Source organism: Marmota flaviventris, chromosome 7, assembly GCF_047511675.1.
Source record: "Marmota flaviventris isolate mMarFla1 chromosome 7, mMarFla1.hap1, whole genome shotgun sequence".
Lineage (NCBI taxonomy): Eukaryota > Metazoa > Chordata > Mammalia > Rodentia > Sciuridae > Marmota > Marmota flaviventris.
The window spans coordinates 91,723,907-91,750,892 of NC_092504.1; the positions used below are offsets into that span (position 1 = coordinate 91,723,907).

The 26,986-nt window shown below is 36.5% G+C and overlaps 1 protein-coding gene across 1 annotated transcript in view; it reads right to left on the reverse strand.

Annotated features, from left to right (window-relative positions):
• Positions 1-26,986, reverse strand: part of Arhgef38 (Rho guanine nucleotide exchange factor 38) — a 128,749-nt gene that overhangs the window by 13,890 nt on the left and 87,873 nt on the right. The window contains exons 6-10 of the mRNA XM_027935539.2: positions 16,296-16,495; positions 13,267-13,400; positions 8,131-8,235; positions 6,416-6,538; positions 3,183-3,494 (exon numbers count right to left, since the gene is read on the reverse strand). Coding sequence (XP_027791340.2) covers positions 3,183-3,494; positions 6,416-6,538; positions 8,131-8,235; positions 13,267-13,400; positions 16,296-16,495 — 874 coding nt within the window. The remainder of the gene's footprint in view (positions 1-3,182; positions 3,495-6,415; positions 6,539-8,130; positions 8,236-13,266; positions 13,401-16,295; positions 16,496-26,986) is intronic.

Here is a 26,986-nt window from a genome sequence, read left to right on the forward strand (position 1 = left end):
GGTCCCTTAGAATGATGATGAGGTATGATCCCAGGATTACGGGTAGAAGGGCAGTTCAGATTGGAGCAGATCAGAAAGCACTGGGAGAGATTTCTGCAAGAAGGCACAATTTATAGAATACCACACACATTTGAAAATCCTAAAAGGTTAGTCAATTGAGAGATAAAATTAGACAAAGAAAAATGAAGCAACTGGCAAAAGAAAAACAATTACTAACTTCAGAAAAAAAAAAGCTATACATGAAAGAAAAATTAATTGTGGTGTTCTGTGTAGCTAACCAGCATTCACTTTGTGTGCTGGGTATCTGTGTACATCTTCAAATTTATTCTCCTTCCTTTCTACCCTGCTCTATGTGCAAGAGTCTCATCAGAATTAAAAAGCAACAGGTCACTGGGTGTGGTGGTGCGTGCCTGCAATCCCAGCAACTCAGGAGGTTGAGGCATGAAGATGGCAAGTTTGAGGCCAGCCTCAGCAATTTAGCAGGTCCTGTGCAACTTGGTAAGACTCTGTGTTAAAATAAAAAAAAATAAAAAGGGTTGGGGATATGGCTCAGTGGTTAAAAGCCCCCAGGTTCAATCCCCAGTACCAAACAATCAAATAAATAACAATAACAACAATAAAACAATGTTGCACTCTGGTTTTCAGATGGGTTCAATCAATGAAGAGTACACACAGGAAATCAGAATGAGAAAAGGAATGGAGATAAGGATATTTATTTCCTAAATTTTCTTTCTATAGTATTAACTGAACCACACAGACCTATCAGATAGTCCTGTGCACATCCCTCTCTTTGTCCATTCCTATGCCAACCTCTTCCCTTATCCATTTAAACCTAGGTGTTATATGGCTCCTCTCTTTTGCTACCCTTGGGGCAGAACACTGGCTGCAAGGATTTACCCATAGCAATCTCACATTTTTGTAAATAATCCCTTTATTAATTTTTCTCCAAATGATCAATTTGAGTGTTCTGGTTTTTTTATACTAATATGATGACTGATACATAAGTTAAACAATTGAAACAGCATGTAAACATAGCCAAATTTATGGTAAAACTACTGGAGCTCCATAGCAAGATCGTCTGTGAATATATATGTTGTGAGAACATAAAAAAGAGGGCTAAGTTCTCATTTTTCATAGTGGAATACATTATGCCTAAAAGTGAAAAATAATGAAATGGCAAAATAAAATCTTATTTTAAAATATGAAAGTAAATACCAAGAGAATCACCTAAAAGAATTGAAAAATAGTTGTCCCTGAGGAAAAAGAAATAGAATAAAGGGAGTGAAGGACAACTGTTTTTCTTGGCCAAACTTAAATAACTACTTGAATCTTTAAATTATGTGCATGCATAATTGATAAAAATGAAAATGAAAAAAAATAGGACTTTGGATTCTTCAGAACATTAAAAATAGAGTTTCTATATGATTGAGCATCTCCCTTCTGCATATATATATCCCAAATAATCAAAAGTAAGGATCTTAAAGAGATTTTACACACCCATTATCACTGTAACATTTTTCACAATATCCAAGAGAAAGAAACAGCCATGAATAAACAAAATGCATGAATAAACAAAAATGTATCTACATACAATGGAACATTATTCAGACTTAAAAAGAAAGAAAATTCTGCCACATGCTACAAACTAAATGAACCTTGAGGGCTATTTTAGTCAGCTTTTGCATTATTATGACCAGAAAACCCGACAAGGACAACTTAAAGAAACAAAAGTTTATTTTGGCTCCTGGTTTCAGAGGTTCAGTCCATGGTCTAACAATCCATAGCTGTGGGCCCAAGTGAAGCAGAACATCAGGGCAGTATAGTGCGGCAGAAGAAAGCAGCTCAGGACATAGTAACCAGGAAGCAGAGAAGCCCCATTCACCGGGGATAAAATATAAACCCCCAAATCATGCCCTCAGTGACCTACTTCATCCAGTCACCCCCTACCTGCCTACAGTTACAACCCAGTTAATCTCTATCAGTGGATTAATCCACTCATTCGGTTACAACTCTCATAACCTAATCATATCACCTCTAAACATTCTAACATTGTCTCACACATGAGCTTTTGGGGGACATCTCATACACAAACCATAACAAGGGCATTATGTTAAATAAAATATGCCAGTCACAAGGAGACAAACACTATGATTTGATTTATATGAGGTATTTAAAGGAGTCAAATTCATAGAAACAGAAAGTAGAATGATGGCTTCCAGGAACTGGGGCAGGGGGGAAATGAGGACTTGTTTAATTGGTATATTTCAATTTTGCAAGATGAAACTGTCTTGGCACTGCATTGCATAACAATGGAAATATACTTAATGCTTCTGAACTCTGCACTTAAAAATGGTTAAGATGGTAAATCCATTATATTTTTACCACAATTAAAATTTCAAAATGGACAGGTGTGGTGGCACACTCCTGTAATCCCAGCAGCCAGGGAGACTGAGGCAGGAAGATTGCGAGTTCAAAGCCAGCCTCAGCAACAGTGAGGCTCTAAGCAGCTCAGTGAGACCCTGTCTCTAAATAAAATACAAAATAGGGTTGGGCATGTGGCTCAGTGGCCGAGTGCCCCTGAGTTCAATCCCCGGAAAAAAAATTCAAAATTATATGCTATTATTATTATTCTAGTGCCAGAGACAATTCTCTAATCACTATTCATTTCTGCCTTTCAGTAATATAGACATAGTCATGAGAGATGTTACCATTGGGGAATTGTGGAGTATCAGGATCTCTGTGATTTCTTATAACTACATATAACTCTATATCTCAAAACAAAAAGTTTAAATACACACATATATATATTACATATATACTATAGAATGAAACCAGTTGAGTGAGGATAAATATCCCCAAAGTGATTTTCACTTCTTTAGTACATTAGCAAAAAAAAAAAAAAAAAAAAAAAAAAAAAATCTCTGTGCTTCTGTTTTACTATGGACTACAACGTGAAAGATGTGCCCAGATAACCTAAAACAGAAACTGAAGTACCTTTAAAAATTATCTGATCCAAAGTGGGGATCAAGGAGGAGAAGAGCATCTGACTAACTGTTCTTAAATAACATATACACGAAGACCACACACACACATGCACTCTTGGAACAGGGCTGCTTTCTCATAGGTGTGGTTCCTAACAGACCTGGGAGGCCAAGGTGGCCAGGTGATGGTACTGTGCTTACCGGCACAACTGTGGAATAAGCCTGTTGTGCTGCATGCATCAGGTCCCTGAGGAGGGTGATGAGGTTGCACAGACAGTTCAACAGAATCTTCCGGGCAGCCTGGTTGAACACCTGGAGCTCTTCTACCAGCTGGGCATTGAGGGCTTCATATTCCTTTTTGGCCAAGTCTGACTCATCTCCTGCTGACCGCTGCAGGTAGCTGTTGTAGTCTAACAGTTTGTCATAGCGTTTCTGGATGAGCTTCTGAGGTCCTGGGAATAAGGACAGCAGGGCTGACAGGGGGTTCAGGACGAGTCTCTGCAAGTGAGATGCCTGTCAAAAGAAATGATGATCCCATTACAGAGAAGGGAATAGCCCATACCACATCCAGCATTGATCTGGGTAGCCTGCCTCCTCTCCGCAGGAGCACAAAGGAACCAGGGCAGCCTCTATCCACGTTAGAAGAGAAACTCATCATTTTTGTCTCTAGCTAAACCTTTTCAAGGACTTAAAACAAAGACTCTAACATGGAACATGAAGAGTGAGCCGGGAGAGGAATACAAAACACCTGGTCACCCAAAATCCAACTCCAGCTTTCTTTCTGAAGCCATTTGGTTTTGTCACCAGAACACTGCCCACTTCCCCTTCTTTCTTATCCCAGAGCCAACCTGAGCTATTTCACACATGGGGGGTGAGGTTAATCACCAAATTTTGACTACCAGAAATGAATGATTCACCATATCACTGTGACAACTTGGTGACAGCAAAAGTTGTGGTCTTAGAAGAGACTGTAACATACTCCCCCCAAGGTGGTCCCAAATCCCTAATTACTCTGAAGACTTTATTTTTGGTAGTGGAATTGCATCCCCCATACAGATAACAGCACTTTAATATGGGTATTTACTCCTGTGACAGAAATGACCAGAGATATACACTTCCTCATTTAAATACATTAAAACTGGTGCTGGTCCCTGTATCTTAAATTGTTACCTTTTTAGCTCTGAATCATAAAAAATAATCTTTGAATTCATTCCCAATCCTGTGTTGGCATTGAAGCACCCTAGATTTAATTTATTCTATTTCTCTATTCTGAAACACACTAGTATCCTATGTTTGCTGATTGCCCTATGTTATAGTTTGGATCTGAAATGTCCCTCAAATTTATTGTGTTGAAAATTTGGTCCCCAATGCAGGAGGGTATAGAGGTGGGGCTTTTGAGAAGTGATTGGATTATGAGGATTCTGACCACATCAGTGGATTAACCCATTGATACCTGAGTGGACTACTGGGAGGTGATGTAAACTATAGGTAGGCAGAGCACAGCTGGAAGAAGGAGGTTACTGGGAGTGTACCCTTGGGGACAATCTTGCTCCAGTCCCCCCACCCTCTCTCTCTGGCTGTATGAGCTAGGCAGTTTTCTTCTGCCATGCTCTTCTGCTATTATGTTCTGCCTCATCCCAGACCCAGAATAGTGGAGCTGGACAATCATGGACTGAAACTTCTAAAACCTTGAGCCAAAATACTTCTTCCTCTAAGTTGCTTATATCAATTATTTTGGTCAAATGTAAAAAACAACAAAAAAAAAACCCTACTTTACTCTATATACTTAGGTTACAGGACTACATTAGAATAATTTGGTAGCAGGTTTTCTTCCGTACCCCCAAAGAGGTCCCAGAGAATCCACATCTGAGCAGCAATCTGTATTAATTAATTTAAAAGCCCCCTGATAACTTTATCTGAACTCATGGGAAATCTAAAAGAGAGGGGAACCAATCTCTTATTGGCACTAGCAAGAGCCAACACATATTAGATTTGATGTCTACTTTATAAAATAATCAATATACAACTGCAAAACTGCATACTGTTTAATGAGTCTCTTGACTAAGAATCTGTTTACTATATCTGGTATAAATTACTGTTTGTTAAATGACCAGATTCTACAGGTAATATAATTACAAAATTTTGAATTTTGGAGCAGGCTTGCTAAAGGAGAAACTACCATGCTCTCAGATAGTGCTCAATAAATATTTATTGACTTAATGGATTTGAATTAACCTAAAGAGCAAACCCTTAGGTCTTTTCTAAAATGTTCTCTCTGTAATTAAACCCAGAAAATACATAGAAAACTACCCATGCTTTTCCCATTAAATCTCTGATTTAAAAACTTCTGTCATCCACTCATCCATCCTTCTACTCACCCATCCATCCACCCACCCATCCATGAGCAACTTATCTATGGATCATGTATATTTATCATGTATCATGTATATGTATCATGTATATTTGCTGATGTAATCCTGACTTTTCATTTCCTAATGCCAGAAATGCAAGGTGCTTTTATGTTGTTTTCTAGTGGGGTGAGGAGTGTATCACTTCCTAGGGTTTGGAAATATGTGGAGCTATTCATTTTTTTTATTCATATTTTTTTTTTATTATCACTGTGACTTGACATAGGGGGATGTTATTGATATTTTGAGGCTGGTGAGCTAGGAATGCTAAACATTGTCCCATACAAGAGCCTCTTTGAAGATTTATGTGAACCAAAGTGCAAATTACACCAATGCAAAAAATTCACCTTCAATATGGTGGAATCTATTATATCTTCTATAGAATACTTGAAATATACTATGACATATTAATAACCATAGAAACTCAAGACATTAGTTAAAATTTGTATTACCTAGACTAGATTACCACCCAAATATTTCATTGACTCAAGCATGTTTTTATGATTCCCAGCATATATTTTATATAACTCTTAGAAAAGAAATATTTTATCATGGAAAAGAAGAAAATTACACATGACTCTTAAGCAGAAAGAAAACTTTGCTGTCAAGTGTGTATCCTGTTAGTAAGAATCACATCCTCAGAAAATACCTGTGCTCCCTCTGAAAGGACATAAGACATTTCTAGAGATACGTTAAGAAAATCATACCTTTCCAACTTAATAAATCCTTGATATAATATATGCAAACTCCAACTAAATATTGATTCTAAAAGCTACATAGGCACTAACTACTGCTAGGAACACAGTCCAGAGTTGTCTTAAATTTCAATTATAGTAAAATCCTCAACTAATCCACTTTAGAAATATTTAATTTTTAAAAAATCCCTATTAAAATCTCCTAATTTTAACATTAGTATTTGCTTTAGTGCATATTTTATTTCTCACTCTGGAAAAAAGAAATGGAAATCAGCATTTCTTTTTAGCCTCACTATTTAACTTGTATTTCCTATGAATATAAATAACTTACAAAGTCATGACAGGGATTTGGAGCATTACTCAGAGTCTCTGAATAGCCCACCTCCTCCTCATCTTTGTTGTACGAAATCTCCTGGAGCTCCCTCACACTCTGGAGAGCGATAGGCATGGCATCCTGAAACCCAACAACAAGGTAAGTTCTGAAGTTATTACAAATAAATGTATATCCAATGCAAATGTCAACATTATTTCTTCTGAGAGATCAAAGGGGAAAAAAAAGGGGGACTGGAGTTGTGGCTCAGCAGTAGAGAGCTCACCTATCATGTGAAAGGTGCTGGGTTTGATCCTCAGCACCACATAATAAACAAACAAACAAACAAATAAATACAAAGATAAAGTTATTGTGTTCAACTACAACTAAAAAAATTATTTTTTTTTTAAAAAAGGGGAAAACTGAAACTTTTGTGAATATTTTGTACAATCAGTTTACTTAATCTCTCTTCCTCCTTCTCCCCCAACACTTTTTCATAATATTCTGTATAATGTCCTTGTTGATTCATAGAAGTTCTTATTGGCCATTCTTTAGCATTTGATTCACAGATTGCTTATTTTAAAAATCACTGCTCTTTGATATAATCATCATTTTTCCTTAGTGAATTTAACGCTCTCTTTAAGAGAAGATTTCTCGCTTTTTTTGTTGAATCAATCAGTTAAAATACAGGATTTTCCAGTAAATGTTCCCAAGAGACATTTACTCAAAGGATATGTAAAAGTACACAAAGGACAGTCCCCTCTGCCCTCTAGCTGTTATAACTGTTTTGGTTTCCTTTTCACAGAAGGCAGTGCTTTAGAAAGAAATTAGCAAACCTAATTGTAAAATCAGGATTTGTCTCAGACAATAAATAAAAACAGAATAGTGCTCTTACTACAGAACATGGAACTCTGTCTCCAAATCAGTGTGCTGGTCACCTTAACCCTCAGCTGGTGTCATACTTCATCTCAGTGTGCAAGCATCTACTTCAAAAACAGATAAGCAAGAGAATACGTTTCTGGAAAAGGAAGGGAGCCATTTATTAACTGATTTACATGGAACTCCACTAATTTCCTGTGTTTTATAGTCATAACCACTGTCAAGATGCTGCTTAGGACACCGTGTCCTCGTTAAGATCCATTAGGAGAATCTCCTGACTGGCCTTGCTACTGAGAATAATCATGCTATACTCCAACAGGAGTTTGTTGAAGTCAGTGATTCTCAAGAGGGTCAGAACAACCTCCTAGAGGACTAGAAATTTTCGGAGATATTTTTGTTTTCTGGTATAATTGTGTAAGAGCTTTTGATTATTGTACTGCATATTATTTTGTAGTTCAACTTATTCTCTTTTATATTGATTTTTATACTTACTTTAGGTATTAGGAAGAGAGATTAGTAAAATCAGACAAATAAGTAAACTTTCTGCCCAATGCACAATTTTGAGTTAATGATGTCATCTTTATTGTAAAAAAAAAAAAATGCTTGTGGTCCATGGGGCAATCATCTGAGCAAGACCCCTAACAGGGCAATTTGGGTTGAGGGGAGAATGGAGCAAATAGGGGGTCAAAGAGCAGAACCCAGATCCTTGTCCTGGCCTCCCTCACAGCACTTTGCAGTCTTCCCAATTTGATACAGTAAGTGTCATTATACAAATGAATGAACAGTCACACTCCTCATAGAAACCACGGAAATTAGTGCATTCTGGAAGGAACATCAACAACTTGTATCTCACCTACCTGTATGTGTTGGAGACAGAATGAAATATTCTTTGCACAGTGCCTCACAGTCTTCTCTAAAGCTCTAAACAGCTTTTCTTCTCTGTTAAAGGTATTATCTTTCACCTAAAATACAAATGAAATTATTTATTTTCATAATTCAAAAGAATCTGATATTTGAAAAAAAAAAAAAAAAAACCAAATAGGATAGGTCATATTGGTCCAGCACAGTACACAAAAGTTCTTGCTTGTATTGAAACCTTCTGTGATAGCCCACTATTGTAATGCAGTACTTCCCGGATGGGCACACTGCACATCTGATGTGCCACCAGTGTTGCAAAGCCATGTGATTCAGCTTCGTTGATTTCCACACAGCTTCAACTATGTCACAATAGTTGTAAAATTATAAGAATTTTCCCTGAAGTTTTTAATTATATTACTTTGTGGGTTTATAAAATAGCTAAATTTGATCTATGGACTAAAATGTATTGTTTTGCTCAGAAGACTCACACCAGTTTATTTAGAAAGTAATCCTCAGTCCATGGTTAAAGAACTGTAATAATTATCACTTTTAATTTGAAAGATGATATATAATCTTAGTTTCTCTGTAATAATAAATTTTCATAGTGATGGTGGTGGTCACATCAATTCAGTTAATTTTTGTCACCCTACATGTAATATCTATTAGCATTCAGAAAAGTCTGTTTTTTATATGCTTCTGGTGTTTGTTTTTTGAACCCCTGCTCATTGCTATTTCTTTTTTTATAAAGAGAGAGAGAGAGACAGAGAGAGAGAGACAGAGAGAGAGAGACAGAGAGAGAGAGAGAATTTTAATCTTTATTTTTTAGTTTTCGGCAGACACAACATCTTTGTTTGTATGTGGTGCTGAGGATTGAACCCGGGCTGCACGCCAGGCGAGCGCGCTACCGCTTGAGCCAAATCCCCAGCCCTATTTATTTCTTTCTTTTTTTTAGGTGTGTTTTTTTTAAAATTTTTTTTAGTTGTATATGGACACAATATCTTTATTAATTTTTTATGTGGTGCTGAGGATCAAACCCAGTGCCCCACCCATGTGAGGCAAGCACTTTGCCACTGAGCTACAGTCCCAGCCCTCATTGCTATTTCTTAGCAATCAAAATGTCTATAAGACAAGATCAGAACCAGTCTCTGGACTGGTGAAAGTCATGTGAACATGCAAATGTTCCATAGAACAGGGTGACTCTTGCTCAGTTAGGCACTAGATAATAATTGTAGCTGTTTTGGTTCCTATGTTTCTTGATTTCAGATAGTTGACCTTAGAGCTGTATAAATAGAAATCATAGCATTTTATTTTTAAACCTCTTAATATTGTTGATCTAGAAAACTTTTGAACAAATAGGTAATAGAGTCCTTTGCCATTCACACAAGATCCAACTCAGTTTGGTGTGTATAACAATATGCTGGGCCAGGTAGTCTTAAAGTCAGTTTCCAAGGTCACATTGCCAGATATTTTATTTTGTATATCTTGGCTGGAACCAGATGACTCTAAAGAGGGAGATTTAAGGATCACACTGTGAGAAATATTGCCCAATTCTACTTCCCCATAACCAATCCTTTCTTGTGCTGTTTTGCTGGAATATGTTGCTGTCCTTTTTCTCCCTTATAAAACATTCTGTTTATTTTTAAGAACTAGCTCACATGTGACTACTTCCATGAGTTGTCCTTCCATTGCTCTTCTTCCCACTGTAGAAAATTAATTTCTCCCTCCTGTGTGCTCTAGTAACTCTAATTAATTAGTTACATAATTCTCTCTTCTGATGAATTTCACTATGCCTTAATTCCTCCTTCTCATTTTAATATTTATACAATACTATGGGTTAGCTATTATGATAAATACCAGTTTAGAGATAAATAAGCAGCTTCAGAAGGTGGCAGAATGTCAACAGACATTCTCCATTGTCCTTTTACTGATAGAACCCACACCTCTCATTTAAGTAGGACACATGGCTGACCTACTCGAGACAGTTCCAAGATTTCCTCGCAGCTAGCTCAACCCATGTAACTGTTTGGATGACTGGATGTGAGTGAAGCAGTGTTTAATTTCTAAGTCTTAGCCTTGCAACATTGTCCTTGGGACTTGAATGAAGACATGGCAATGACCTAGCCTCAACCAGGCAGATGAGACAATGTGTTTAGGAAAAGCACTGTGCTGAATTGGATAAACTGGATTCCTGAAGGATCTTATTAAGCAGAGCTTGTCTGCTCACATCTCAAGACTCTAATTACAGAAAGAAATAAATGGCTACCTGACTTCAGCTACTATGCTTTGGAATCTCTCTGTGACAGATGCATAGCCTTTATCCTAACATAAGGGGTTAGAGAAACTTACCCATGTTTATAGGTAAGATCAATATTCAAACCCAAGCAGTCTGAATTCAGAACCTACACCTGTTCATCTTTGTATTCCCAATCTCTTATACAGTGCATGGTACATGAGAGTTCAATACATGTATGATGAATTGAATAGAATCTTCCTCTTGGGTAATAGCTTTAAACCCTAACTCTACCAATATTTCACCTGAGCTGCTGACAAGTGCAAAATTGATTGATTTGAGATTTATCTCTTCTCCAGTCCAGCCTATGCAGCTGATTTTCTGATTAACAGTGAAATGCTTCATTGCTGACAGGACATCCTCTAAAAAGATTAAGGAGGAAAATCTAATTAATATCCCTTCAGGCGACTTTAACTACAATTCACTTTTAGTTCACAATTGAAAAATATAAGAAGCTGATGATAAATATGCTAAAGAATATTTTAAAAGCTTGCCCCAAATTAGAACTTCCCCTATTGTTTCTCAATAGAATTGTCTTGAGTCAGAAATAAAATCCCAAAGAGTGGAAAAGAACTGTTTATACTAAATGTATATATGCCTATAGGGCACAATAATCTCTTCTTAAATAAATTCCCAATTTGATTTTATTATTGTTGTCTTATTTGAAACATTCTAACTGTCCTTTCCTTTATCTGTTACCATACACCATTAATGTCCAAACTTCCCATATCAAAAGGAGGGGCCTCCCATATACAATCAACCAGGTGAGCCCCTAGAAGGATAGAAAGAAGTGAATTCAAACCATGTATTCTAAAAATGTACATGTTAACTATGGTATTGCATGTTGGCTATCATATGGTAAAGTCAATGCAGTCACCAAAGAAAATGAGAACAAGGCTTGGAAACAGGTCTCAGAGATCAGATCATCACATGCCATACAGGGTCACAGGGGAAGTACCAGGTTTTGGTCAAGTGGCAGAAGACAAGAGTGAAGAGAGAGTCTAGGCCAGAGTCTTTATTGGGGTTTTCTTGGGAAGTACAAAGCAGGACAAACTAAATGGGATTGGTTGCTTTGAATAATTCCCATGGGCTAAGGGTTATAGGAATGATCTCTCTTTACTTTGCATCTAGCTGTAGAATAAGTTAGGGCAGGAGAAGTATTGGTTCAGTGTGTAAGATTTAGGTGAGGATGTGAAAGGAACCATGGGATGGGGTGATCTGCAAGTGAGAGTTGTTTGCCCAGCTATTTGCTCTCAAAAGAATTGCCTAGCCCTGAAAGGGGAAGTCTCTCCTAAAGTACCAGCAAGGTATTTTATGTCAAAACATTATAAAATACAGAAAGTAAAAAAAAAAAAAGCTTGATTAATACAGCATATATAAAGGAGTTTACACCCTCATGGGAAGTAAGACAGCTGAACAAAGGCAAATAATAATATAAGACAACAATATAAAGCAATAATGCTGATGATTATGCTAATCTTGACAGCCAGCATATACTGTTAGGTGCATTCTTTATATATGAATCAATTCATTTAACAGTCACAACCTTTCCATGTGTCAAGTACTAGTGTAATCCCCAACTTACAGATATTCCATTAAATTTAAGCCATGTGCCCAAAGACAAATATTTATTAAGTGGTAGAGAACTTAATTTATTAAGTTCAAACAAAGATTTAGATAACTCCAAAGACCTTGCTCTTAATTTCTGCCCTATGCTGTCTCCTGCAAAATGAATAGTTTCAAGACTGCAAGCTAGACAGCAGATTTAATAGACACTTGAAAGAAGAAGCCACTTCTACTACAAAGACTTAATGAAAGAAGGAAAAAAGACCACAGCAACTAAATAGTGAGATAGATCCATCTGAGTCCAATGCTAAACCGCCATAAAGTTGCTTCTAGTTCAAATAAAGCAATCTTACAGATGTTAAAATATTAAGTAATGAAAAAAAGCAAATTGAGAAGGAAAAAAAATAAGGTCAAATATAGTGTGCCAAGAACTGTGCTTCCTAATTTCAACTAAAGTCCACTGTATGGTAATACAGTGGTGCCACAATGAGCCTTCTATCTTGTGATTCTCAAAGTGTGTTCCATTGATCACTAACTTCAAGGCCATTAGCTTCAAAACACCTGGAATATTTGTAAAAATTCAGATTTCTAGGTTGCACCCTTGAAGCAGGTGAAAGCCTAGAATCTGCCTTTCAGCAAGCTCCTCAAGTAATTCTTCTTAAGCACATTAAAGTGTAAGAGGCTTTGCTAATCCATCCATTATTTATTAGGAGTTGAGATGAAAGTGGTTCCAGCCAGGCTAAACAGCTGACGAAGAACAGTTATCCACGAATACAACATGCACCTGGGGAGTGGGGAGACAGATGATAAGGGGTAAGAAAACATCGCACTAACTCATGCATCTAAACCCTTCTTTTTTTTTTTTTAGAGATGAAATAAAGATAAAATGAACATCAAGGGAATCCTAAAGGAAAGCGAGATTTTTAAAAGCAGAAATAAAGTAGAGATGGAAGGAGATTGCCTTGAGGGAGCTTCTGTGCTGGTTGATTGTGAGTGTCAGGACTCCTGAGGCATCCCTGTGCCCCATGTCCTCACGTCCTTCTTTCTCCTTTGCTTCTGCAGTGGAAGCATCACAGCTAAGGTAGTGTCAAAATTACCCCAGCCATACTCTGAATCCTGTTTTCCCCCAGGAGAGGAAAAAAAGGAAGAACTTAAGGTAATTAACTTTGATTCTCCACATTCTCAATATAACCCTGGTAGCAAGAAAACAAAAACCCCACAAAAATGTCAGTGTTCATGTTCCCTGGGGAAATGTAGGTGGTCCAAAAAGAAAAATTACCTGTGATTCCCCTCTGGTCAAAATCTTTAGGTGATTTGTCACTCGTTTTGATTTCTTGCTAATTGAATGAATATTTAGTTTGGATAATTTGTCTTTAAGAGATTCATCCTCATCATTCTTCTTGTATTTTAGAACTGAAAAAAAAGAAGGATGCGATGACGTATCTGAACATATGCAGCACACGTTTCACTCAGAGTTTTTTCAAAGTCCATATTTATATTCAAGATAGAAATCTATATAGGTTTTGATTCTCTTCTGCAGGCGCCATATGCTCTATTCCTCCTGCCCAGGCACCCCACTCTCCTGATCTTCAGAAACAGCCCATTCAAGTACATGGGTCCTCAAGGCCCAAGATGAATTTATCTCCCACATTCAATAAATCCCCGATCCTAGGAAAAAACCTTTAGCTCTCTTCTCAGATAACATGTCTATTATCTGAGGCCTCCAGGATGGAGACTCTGGCCCTAAGTGATGACAACTGCATTCATCATAAGGCAATCTCAGAAGCTGAAGGGGCTCTTCCCTCCCTGAGAGATTTGGTGGAAGTTGAATAACCTCTGAGCTTTACTTATTTACCTTTCAAATCATTTTCAATCCTCACGTTGTTCAAAATGTTAATATTCCTAACATCCATGTTGGTAAGGGTGTAGAAAGATGGAAAATTGTATCCACTGCTGATGAGGATTAAACCAATGCAGTTTTTGTAGAAAAGAGTATGGTAGCATCTAACAAAAATGAAAATATTTATAGTCTCTGACCGGAAGGTTCATGCAGATAAATCTGCTTCCCATAATCAAACATATGAAATTTTGTTCTATTTATTGCAACTTGTTTTCCCCATCAATGAGATATTGGAAACAAAATCTAAATGCTTATTCACAGAGCAGGAGTTTAACAAATGATGGTACACTCAAAATTGGGATAGTATGGAGCCAACAAGAAAGGCATATAAGCTGGAAGAATGATACGAAGTTTCAAGAAACAAAAAGCAAACTGTAGCATCATTCATGCTGCTGGGAGCAAAAAAAGAAGAAAAGAGAGAATCTGAAGAAAATGTAATAAAATGTTTGCTTTACAAAGTGGAATCACAGGAGTGGGAAACTTTTACTCTTTAAGACTTTGAAGTAGTTTAAGCAAACAGAAACATATAAAAAGTAACATAACAACAGTTTTTTTAACCTCCCAGCTATATCAATTATTAACATTTAATCATTTCCAATCTTTTTTTATTTTTTTTTAAATTACCTAACAATTGAACCTGATCCCCATCTTTGATCTTTAAAGGGAATTGTTAGCCTAAATAATGGATAAGAATTATTTTGGTATCTATTTTGTATTCCTTTACTGCATTATGTGTGGAATTGATACAATACATGGAATTATTTATAAAAATGGTAACATATGAACATATTCTTCTCTCACTTGCTAAGTTACTTTTTTTAAACTCAAGATTGTGCTGTTGAGATTAATGCAATTATACATAGTTTTATTTCATTAATTTTTATAATCTTTTCATGGTATCATACTGGAAAATATACTTTCTCCATTAATCTGAATAATTATATAAACTTTTAAATGATTTTATGAACAGTGTTATAACTAGTACATATTTGAGCCCATGGACAAGAATTTCTCTAGGAAAAATTCCTAGAAATTTATTTTCTGGGTCTCTGGTGTATACATCTACAACTGTAATAGATACTGTCAACTTTTTTAAATGAGGTGGTGATTCTCATTTATGTTCTCAGCTGCAGATTGAAATCCAGCACTTAGCACATAACATTATCTGTAAAAAAAAAAATGGGGTTTTTTTGGTCAATCTGTTGGATTGGAGTGGTGTGTCATTGTGATTTTAATTTTCATTTCCTAATGATTAGTGAAGCCAAGGATTATAATAGTACTTGGTCTTTCTGTGAATTTATTTTTATTATTAACCTTTTTTGCATTAGACTTTTTACTTTTGATTTGACATTAAAAATCACAGGGCTGGAGGTGTGGCTCAGTGGTAGAGTGCTTGCCTAGCAGGTGTGAGGCCCTGGGTTTGATTCTCAGCACCACATATAACTAAGTAAAATAAAGGTCCGTTGACAACTAAAAAAAATTAAAAAAATAAAAAATCACAAATTCTAGTCAGTAATCCTTTGAGTGCTAACATTTTATTCACTTTTGGAGCCTTTTACTCTAAACTTTCACTTATATTCTATGTTTCTTTATGATTTTAATTTATTAATATAAATATATTACCAGACAATTATATCACTTAAAACAAATAAACTGGTTGGGTCATTGAGATCTAAAGTACTGCCATTGCTTAATGTCAGATTGAGATTTCATATTAGAATTAAAAAGTCAGTGAAAAACTTTATGGAAAGAAATCACATTGGGGAAGGACCCAGGTCTATCCAAACCACTGCTACCTCTGGAATACACAGGGACTATGAAATATCTCCTGTTTTGAAATTTACATTTTACATAAGACTTTAATTTTATATCTTAGCTTAAAAATGGCTAACAATCATTTATTGATTCTAGTCAGACATATACTTGCTCCTATCAAAAGAGCAATTATTGTCCCCAAATCTCCATTCTTTGTGTAGCAGGACCAGATGAAAGAACTAGATGGGTTCCTTCATGCAGATCTGTTCCTATTTCAACCAATTCTGATACTACCTCCCCATGGCTATAGTACCTGGTCATGTCTTCTCACCACACAGACCTTCGCTGATAGAATGGTATGTTTGGGGTATCTTCAGTTCACAATATACCACTAAGACTGCAGAGATCAATGAGGCTGAGTAGTTGAGCAGAGCTGTTATGATTTTGGGGAGGGATGGGGTGGGGTTTTGTTGTTGGTGGTGGTGCACGATCTTCTGAACCCAGTGAGGAAAAACCACATTCTCCTCCCGAATCTCTGAGTCTAGATTTCGAATGATCTTGTTCACTGCAACTGCTGTAACCACTCAATGTGATTTTTCAGAATATAAACAGAGCAGTCATGTAAAACACCCAATTCATCATATTTTTCCTACCTAAATCTTTCCTTCTTTTAAATTCATTGATGTTCACATTAATGTCCTTCACAGCGGCAAAGGCATCCTCCAGTGCTCTGTAATCTGGATGAGAAGGAGGGGTAGAATTCCGGAGTTCGCACAGTAACAGGGGGTATTTCATCACACGCTGAATTGGTTTGATCATCAAAGAGCCCATGTCCAATAAGTTTGATTTGCCTCTATAACAAAGATAAATATCAGTTTTACAAACACAATGTGGTTTTCCATGACAACCAAGAAATATGCATTTTCCTTATGGTATATTTGTGATCAGCAAAGAAAATAGGCTCATTATTTAAAAATCTAAACAGATGTCTTGGCAAAGTATGGTCAAAAGAAAATACTGTCCTCTCTCTTCAGATTGAGATGTTGCATTTACAGTGTTTCAGAGGTGCCATCACAGTTTCCAAAAGAGATTGATAATAAATATAACAGTTCTCTAATTATTATTACTACCATGGCTATCCCTAAACATTGCTATCACACAGTGACCTTCTGTTTGAAATTCTTTGCCAACAGACCTTCAGGAACTTCACAAAAGTGAGCACTCATGCCTGACTTTTTTCTTTGGGTGCTTCTGAGATGAGAGCAGAGCCATTGCACTGAACAGGCAAGACACAGGAGGAAAAGTCCTATAAGTTTGGTCAAGCTACTGTCCAGCCCACTGCCATTGATCCTTCACCCAGAAGGCAGGGATTTCTAAAAGCCTCTTTATGCAAACAGTGTATTTCCTATATACTGTTTTCAAATCCCAACAAATGGATTTTTCATACTTCTATTTTTTGGGGGGTGGGGGTTACTAGGGATTGAACCCACAGGCCCTTAACCACAGAGCCACATCCCACAACCCCTTTTTATTTTATTTTTTAATTTTGAAATAGGCTTTTGCTAAGTTGCTTAGGGTCTCACTAAGTTGCTGAGGCTGGCTTTGAACTTGTGATCCTCCTGCTCAGCCTTCCAAGCCACTGGGAATAGAGACATGTGCCACCGCATTTGAATTATACTTCTGTTTTTTAAAGTACTCATATGGGTAATCAATATGTCATATAATTTGAAAAGTAGATGGGGTACAAAAATGCTGAACAAAATTAGAAAAGCTGTATCATTAGAAAAGGTCTGAATGTACCATAGAGACCATCTAATTCAACCCTTCACTTGAAAAATGAGAAACCACAGAACCTCAATTGTCAAGTGTACATGCACACCTGCATGTACATGCACACACGTAGGCACACAACATACACACACCACTCACTATTCCATCTCCCAAGTTGATTTTCATTTTAGCACTTATCACTCTCTTGGAGTCATCTTGTTTCTTTGTTTATCAGTTTATGATAAACTTTCCTGTGGCCACTGTGTCTCCACCAGGACCAACCATGTTCTCTCAATGCATAATTGTAGTCCGAGAAATGATATAGTTTTCCTATTTTCTGTAATGTGCTTTTATTTTATATTGAATTCCTCATCCCTAAATTTCACAATGGTTGAATAAATGAGGCCTTTTATTCACATTCTGAGAATATTATAATAGCATAACAGAGACGAAAACTAACACTAACTAAAAGGTGATATTTTTAAAAGTCAGGAAACATCAAAAGTTTGCAAGGGAGTGAACAATTGCCTTAATATACTTTATCTTGCACTTCCTACACATTTAGAAATGGATTAAGGAAGGTAAGAAAAGAATAACAGAGAGAGAAAAAGAGCATCAGAGATGGAAGAGGGAAAAAATATTAATTATTGGTTTTCAAAAGAACTAAGTGAGATGAATAAAAAATGTAAATAAGTATGGATACAGAAAAAAAAATAACTAAAAATATTTTCTAACTGATGGCATTTCAGTAACAGAATCTTAACATGAAGGACAGCATTTTCTTACATATATCTAAAGCATAGATTTTTCAGGAATACATTTTATACACTTAAGTAAAATACATAAATAATTAACTAAGGAATGTGGAAGTTAAATAAGTAAGTTAAATAATTAGTCACGAATGTGGAAGATACTAACTTGATTAGAGAGAATTATATTATATATATGATTATGATTAGAATTTCTTCTGAAATTTTTCTTTGATCATTGCCAAAATTAATTTATTTAATGTTCTATAAATCACTAACAATACTATAAAAATATAAATATATCAATTATTTCAATGAAAGAAAATCCAACTTTAATAAAATAGTTCACTAACATGGTCTATTGTTTTATATACACACATACAGATACATATATAAACACATCTATTTTTAACTTTAAAAAGTGCCCAAAGCCCAAATGAATTAAAGGTTGTATTTGCACCTCTCAGCTGCCCTCCTTTCTCCCTTATCTATATCTGTCACCAAACCCAACCCAGGTCCTTTAGTTGTGTCCAAATATTATCATTACTTCTTTTCCATCACTCTTTGGCATCAAAGTTCTATTTTCTCCCCTTCATGTTTCAAATAACAATAATCACAATTATAAATGGTTACTGTTTCCTTTAAAATCATCATAGATACAAGACTTAAAATGTCTTTCTCAAAAATGAGAAATTTCCCAGGCACTTTTGTCTTCACACTTACACTGTGCACAGTTGCCCAAGTGATGAGAAATGATGTTCCAATATCTACATCAGACAGACAAGCAATATGGTAGAAGTGATAGAGGATGCGTTGTAAGATAATGACACTCCACGCATTCAGTGTCATAAAGTTCACCTGGCCTAATCCCATCTAGTAGGATTAAGTTTTGATAACCATGTGAAGCAGATGAGTCCTGTGTGTGATATAAATGACATCAGCCAGGAATCCATTTATCACCTGCTTGCCCCACAGTAAGTAACCAAATGTGTAACAATTCCCCATATTGGGTTGAAATCTAAGGTAGTTATTAATTTGCAATTCTATTTCATCTTCTTTTGCCTTATCACAAATACTTTGGCAGGTATTTCATGCCATAAATAGCTACACTAACCTCATTACAAATTATTATTGGAACTTTTCAAAGTGAAGTAAACACAGCTGGCTTTGTTTTAGCAGCATCTAGTTTTGTTGCAAAGAGCTGCTCATCGAGTACAAGAAAAAAATGTGCAATGAAAATATAAATGACATTTAAAAATGTAACAACTATAGCAGAAAAGAGAGAAAAATGTCAAATTTTCAACATGAGGAATATCTGTTTTTAATTACAGAAAAAAGGAGAAGAAAAAAATATGTACTATACCATACTTTCAATTTTCTCTATTTCATTGACCACAATTAGCCTATTTAATATTTGTTTTACAGTAGCCACACCATCTATATAATCACTGATCTTTATGTATGTGTGTGTGCCAATTTATTCTTTTAAAATGTGAGTCAATGTTAAGGGAAACTATGTACTGAAACTGTATATACAAATAACAAATAGCATTTGCTAGAAATAAATAATAACTGAAAATAAACACAGAATTATCAACAAATTATAAAAGATGAATGAAGATGAATGAATGATAACTGATATAGCAGAAAAAAGAGAGCCAATGTTTAATCATTCCCCAAAAGTTCATTAATTAAGGTCACTAGATACCTATGGAAATGGGGAGTAAAGGATGGGGTATCAAAATAAGGATCAGCCTAAAACCTGTTTCAGAAACTATCTAATTTTTAGGGTATTATAAAAATAAGGGATATATTTTTAAGGACTAAGAATGAGCCCTTAAAAATTAAAAGAAAAATAATATTTAAAAAACCCCTCACAAATGTCAGAATAAAAAGTCCAGGAATTTTCCAGAAGAGCAGAGTAAAAATACGAAGGGATAGAAAATATGAGAAAAGTAGAGGACAGGCTTAGGGAATCAATATCTAATAACAGGATTCACCAAAAGAGAACAGAACAAATATAACCAGGAAGCCATCAGTGAAATAATTTAAGAGAAGTGCATATTTTAGCACATTGTGAAAGAATTCACTAAGTGTCCAGAACAAAGGATGAGACACAATCATACCTTGCAATTCATGAAACTTCAGAAAACTGGACACAACCCTTGATAGAAACAAATGGGTACAAACAGATGACTAGGAATCAGACTAAGTTTCTAATTTCTCATACTAACACTGAAAGCTAGAAAATAATGAAGAATCACCTTTAAATTCTGAAGATCAGTTTTTATTCTCAATTTAGAATTCTGTATGAAACCAAACTATCAATCAAGTGTGAGGGTAAAATAGACACATTTTGGGTACAAAAGTTCATAAAATTTTATTTCCTATTATTCCTTTGAGGTATGAAGGAAACAAAGGATGTACTCCATCAAAATCAACATAGGAAAGAAGCTAAGAGAAGCTTGATGATGACGGGAGGAGAGTCCCTGGAAGACAGTTGTGCCCAGTGTCAGCAATCCAAACTCAGGAGGCCTGAAGGCTTTAGGAGAGGTTTTTCAGAAAGACAAAATTGATACCAGACATAATGCATCTGGTTGTCTTGGATGATGACTTAGTTAGCTGGTTTTGAGTTTGTTGTCAATGATTTGTACACAGAAAACTGAGATGAAGAGGAAGAAGAGAAGGAGGAAGAGGAGAATCAACAATTGTCAGCTCTCAGGAAAACAGTAGTTAGTTGACTCCAAGATTTAATTCTGTAAGGTATCCAGATATGATAGAATAACTCAAACACGGATTATTGCTTAGCCAAATTAGACAGAGAGGATGGAGAGTTGGGAAGGGAGCATGTATGTGTGTGTGTTGAGATGGAGATCAGAAAGACAGATTCTTGTCTTCTATGAGGGAAATTCAATCAATAATACCTGACTAGGAAAAAAGTTAAGCATGCTTTTAGAGTCATAAAGATAAATATCAAAATAATCAGCTAAAAGACACAAAAATAATGTGTCCTACTAAGGAGCATTTATGAATGTTATGGTTTGGATGTGAGATGTCCTGGCAAAAGCTCAAGTGTGAGACAATGCAAGAAGGTTCAGAGGAGAAATGATTTGGTTGTGAGAGTCTTAACCCAATCAGTGAATTAATCCGCTGATAAGGATTAACTGAGTGATAACTGAAGTGGTAGGGTGTGGCTGGAGGAGGTGGGAATTGGGGCGTGGCTTTGGGGTATATATTTGTATCTGGCAAGTGGAGACCTCTCTCACTGCTTTCTAATTGTGAGCTGGTTTCCTCTGCCACACCATGCCGTGATGTCTACCTCACCTTTAGCTCCAAGGAATAGAGCCTGCTGTCTATGGACGGAGATCTCTAAAAACGTAAGACCTCAAATAACTTTTCCTCCTCTGCAGTTGTGCTGGTCATATCATTTAGTCATAGCAGCGAAAAAAGCTGACTAAAACAAAGAAAGGACTACCATTTTTCATAGCAAATCTTATAAAACTATTTTACTCTTAAAGTCATGAGTATGTATCATTTGGGGGGGGAAAAAGAGAAAGTTTTTTAAAAGAGGAAACATAAGAACTCTTAGAAAAATTTATGAAAAATTAAAGTACTGAGTTGAGACTAGTCATACCTATTAAAATGCAAAAGTGAAAGCAATTTGATCCTGGTACATATATGAACAAATGAGTAGCAAAAACTAGAAAATCAAGATGTATATGTAAGTATGTATGGACATTGAGTACATGGTACCTGACATTTCTATTCAATAAGAAAATGTATTATTCAGTATCAAGGATAAATAGCTAGCCATATAAAAAAATAAAAAACAGATTCCTGCATCATTCTTTACACCAAAATAGTTGCCAGGTAGATCAAATATACAATTGTTAAAAATAAAACCATGGGGGTGGGGGGGGCTGAGTGTAGCTCAGTGATAGAGTGAATACTTAGCATGCAGGAGGCCCAAGGTTCAATCCCCAGCACCAAAAAGAAAGGAGAAAAGGAAAAAGCTATAAAAAAGAATCCATGCAAGAAAGTGAAGAAAACATGAGATTCTACTTTAAAAACTAACCTTGGAATCACTAAGCAATACATAAAATCCAGAAACCACAATACAAAAAAATAGTGATTAATAAATATGTTTTTAAATTGAGCTCTGAAAAACCGTACAAATAAAAGCAGCCATAAACTATGTTAAAGATCAAATAATAAGATGGAAATATGTTTATAGTAAGTAATAAAGCCTTAATATACTTGCTAATCAAGGAGACATTAGAAATCTATTAGAAAAAGAACATCTCAAAAAAGGTGTAAACCATTTAAAAAGATCATTAGCAATGAAACACAAATGGCTATATACAAATGAAAATGTTCAAGATTGTTAGTAATGCAAATTAAAACAACAGATTACCATGTTTAGCCTGTTACATTGTCATAGGATAAAGATATAAATATGAATTATATCTAGTGTTGGCCAGTAGAGGATAAATGGATGACTCATATATGAATAATAGGAATATAAATTAGCTCATAAATAACTTTTTTAAATTTTCTGACAAGCATCAGAAGTCCTTTGATCTAGCAATTCCACTTTCAAAGATGCATCCTAAATCAGGCAAGGTGGCACATGCTAGCAATCCCAGTGACTTGGAAGGCTGGGGCAAGAGGCTCAAAAGGTCAATGCCAGCTACAACAATTTAGCAAGATCCTGTCTCAAAATAACAACTAAAAAGGACTGGGGATATAGGTGGGTGTTCAACACTCCTGTGTTCCATCTCCAGTACCAAACAAAACAAAACAAAATGCACTATTAAAAAAATCATACTATTGTAAAAACATCATGCATAAGAATGAACATATAACATCAATGTTTATAACACAAATAATTCAACCATCAGTAAAAGTTTGGTAAACTAAATTATGGTATACCATATTTATATCATATATACACCTCATAATTTAGTGTATATTTGAATATATTAGTGCGTATAATATATACCAGAGAATATTATACAGTTATAAAAATATTAATTTGTATTTACTGACATGGAAAGATGCCCATAATGAATTTATGGATAAAGTAGCAGGCTGATATGCAGGAAATAAAAAAATGATCCTATTTTACTATGTGTGTGTGTGTGTGTGTGTGTGTAAAGAAAAAGCTGTAGTGACGTGATAGACATTGCAGTGTTACAGTGATCATCTCTGGAACATGACTACCCATTATCATCACTGTACTCACTTGTATTTTATTTATTTTACAATATTGCTCCAAGAATTTTAAAAATAAAAAGAGAAAATAACCTATATCATTTTGAGATTGTTAGGAACTGTGAGAGCCAAAGATGGGAACCTATATAGAAAGGGGCAGACAAGAAACAAATAGAAAAGAGAAAAACATGGAAATAACAAAGCACCGTATCTCAATTTTCTTTCTTGTTTTAGAATGTGGGACCTGGATCAGATGCTTTCTTTATGGAGGATTCTACAATTCTTGTCAGTTTAATGATGTCTTTGATGTTTATGTAAGATTATAATTCAAAGTAAACAGTTTAGAAATATAATTATTTTTTTGAAATGCAGATTGTAGGAAAAAAACAGACAGTTTTCTCTTGGCATGTGTAAGGTGTTTTTTGGATGCCATTAAAAAGCCCACATCTTTCCAGTGAACTCCGACTGCAGCATGCCTGGCCTTCGCCACGAAGGAGCCCAACAATTACACAGCACTTGACATTGCCTTTTACCCTTTCCTGTAGCAGCATGTGTGCTTCATGACCCTAGTGAGGAGAACAGGAGGAAATAACTTGAGGCGAACTTGACTTTGATTTCCAGCCAGCCACATGCTGGGATTGCTCTTCTCTAAAGATGTATAGAATAGGCTAGAGGGGGCATAACCAACTGGGCTAACTCCTACACAGCAGGATTGCTGCGAAACCTTGGCAGTTTTTTAAGCAAGGGTTTCAATACAATGCACTGTTTTAAGTATTCTGTGTGTGGGAGCCTGGGCATGCTAACGGCACCAGGAAGAATATTTTCCTTTCCTGCTTCAAATCTCCCTTTCTGACTCTCCTCTCTAACTATGTCTGTTGGTTATAAAGATCTAAGTTGTAGGAAAAGAAACCTTAATTGAATTTTGGGCACATGAAATTCTTCTCTAATATCCAGCTATGTTGAAGCTCCAGTCTTTGGCACAATGACAAGGACACAGGCTTTATAATGAGGCAGCTGCCCTGCCCTAATCCCCATCGTTTATCATTAAGGGAAGCCCTGGAGCCTTCTGATGTGTGAAAGAACCAAAATAATCTTGCCCATATGCAAATTCAAATAACCTAAGAATTGAAAACATAAAACAAATATTGAATTATCCTAAAACATATATTTTCTTTATAAAAGAAAAGACTTATAAATGGGTGCCTGTTTGACACCTGAAAAGATCAGCTTCCTCACTTGGGTGAGACAGATCAACAGCTTGGCCTAAGGGCCTGATTCCTCCACTCATTTCTGGAATTCTGACTTCAGGATTGCTTTGCAATCTACTTTGAATGACAGATATTTATGTCTTAAATTGATATAATTTCCATTTTGTAAATTTTGTATTTAATGTAACACTTAGAAGTTTAAAATTCTGTCTCTTTTAAACACCCCCCCTCCCCCCCACACACACACTCTTACACTGACAAGCAAACCAGATGAAGACTCTCAGAGAGTCCACGACTATAGTGACACAACATGTGCTTTTTAAAGTCTTGGTAAATTTGAATGGAAATTTATATCACTATTATTGTTTCAGTCTTTAACAGGTTAGAGACATATATTTCTTCTAGGAAAGTATAACTCTTCCAGAGTTAGGTCGTTTTTATAAAATGACTTCTATATTATCCTATTAGCCAATTATTTCATTGTAACATTTCATGCCTATGCCATATGAGTATAGGCTTTTTTCTCTCTAAATCATACAAGAGTCCAAAATAAAAGAAACTCAGTATTTTACTATAATGCATAAGGAGCAGGCCCAGCGGCTTGCTGGCGTGGTAGACACATCGCCCCAATTGGAGGAGGTGCAGAGCAGAGCCGCCGCCCGCGTCTGCAAGGTGGGCAGACCTGCGACCGACCGGCGGAGCAGGCCCAGTGGCCCGTGGCGTGGTAGACACTACGCCCCAATTGGAGGAGCGGCGGAGCAGAGCCACCACCCGCGCCTTCAAGGTAGGCAGACCTGCGACCCTCCAGCAGAGCAGGCCCAGCGGCCTGCCGGCATGGTAGACACATCGCCCCAATTGGAGGAAGGTCCCAGCTGCCGCCCACAAGGTAGGCAGACCACACGTCCCGGAGAAGGGGCCCGGTGGCATGCCAGCCTAGTTGAAAGATCACCCCAATTGGAGGAGGGGCACAGCCGCCGCCTGCGCCTGCAAGGTAGGCAGACCTCCAATCTGGAGAACAGGCCCAGCGGCCTGCCAGCGTGGCAGACAGATCATCCCTATTGGAGGAGGGGCCCAGCCATTGCCCGCAAGGTAGGCAGACCACGTGACCTGGAGAAGGGGCCCAGTGGCCCGCTGGCATGATAGACAGATCACCCCAATTGGAGGAGGAGCACAGCCACCGTCCGCCCCTGCAAGGTAGACTTTGCAACTATACAAGAGCAATATAAATATATAGGGGGAAAATTCAATAACACAACAGTTTCACCAAGCAGAAAGAAACGCGAGCAGTATGAAAAGACAAGGAAAGAAAGGACCACAAGCAATGCAGGTCAACTCAACCTTAGAAGAGGTAATAGCTGCAGCAGATAGAATGTGAGAGAAAGAATTCAGGATTTACATGCTTCAGATGATCTGGAGTCTCAAGGAAGACATTAGACAGCAAAATCAGACAATGAAAGATCACTTCGACAATGAGTTACATAAACAAATCCAAGAAGCAAAGGATCAACTATACAGGGAGATAGAGGTTATAAAAAACAAACAAACAGAAATCCTAGAAATGCACGAAGCAATAAACCAACTTAAAAACTCAAATGAGAATACTACCAGCAGAGTAGAACACTTAGAAGATAGAACATCAGACAATGAAGACAAAGTATTTCAACTTGAAAAGAACATAGACAGCTCAGTGAGACTGTTAAGAAACCATGAGCAGAACATCCAAGAAATTTGGGATAACATAAAGAGACCAAACTTAAGAGTCATTGGGATACAGGAAGGTATAGAGGTCCAAACCAAAGGAATGAGCAATATGTTCAATGAAATAATCCGAGAAAACTTCCCAGACTTGAAGAATGAGACAGAATCCCAAATCCTAGAAGCCTACAAGACGCCGAACGTGCAAAATCATAAGAGATCCACACCTAGACACATTATAATGAAGATGCCCAACATACAGAATAAGGAGAGAACTCTTAAAGCTTCAAGAGAAAGGAAGCAGATTACATTTAGGGGTAAACCAATCAGGATAACAGCTGATCTTTCAACACAGACTCTGAAAGCTAGAAGATCCTGGAACAATATATTTCAAACGCTGAAAGAAAATGGGTTCCAACCAAGAATTGTGTATCCAGCGAAATTAAGCTTCAGGATGGAATATGAAATTAAAACCTTCCACGATAAACAAAAGTTAAAAGAATTTGCAGCTAGAAAACCATCTCTTCAAAACATCCTTGGCAAAACATTACAGGAAGAGGAAATGGAAAATAACAATGAAAACCAACAGTGGGAGGTAGGACAGTAAAGGGGGGGGGGGAATAATCAAAGAGGAAAACAAACCATGTTTAGTAACAGAAATAAACAAATATGGCTGGAAGAACAACCCATATCTCAATAATAACCCTA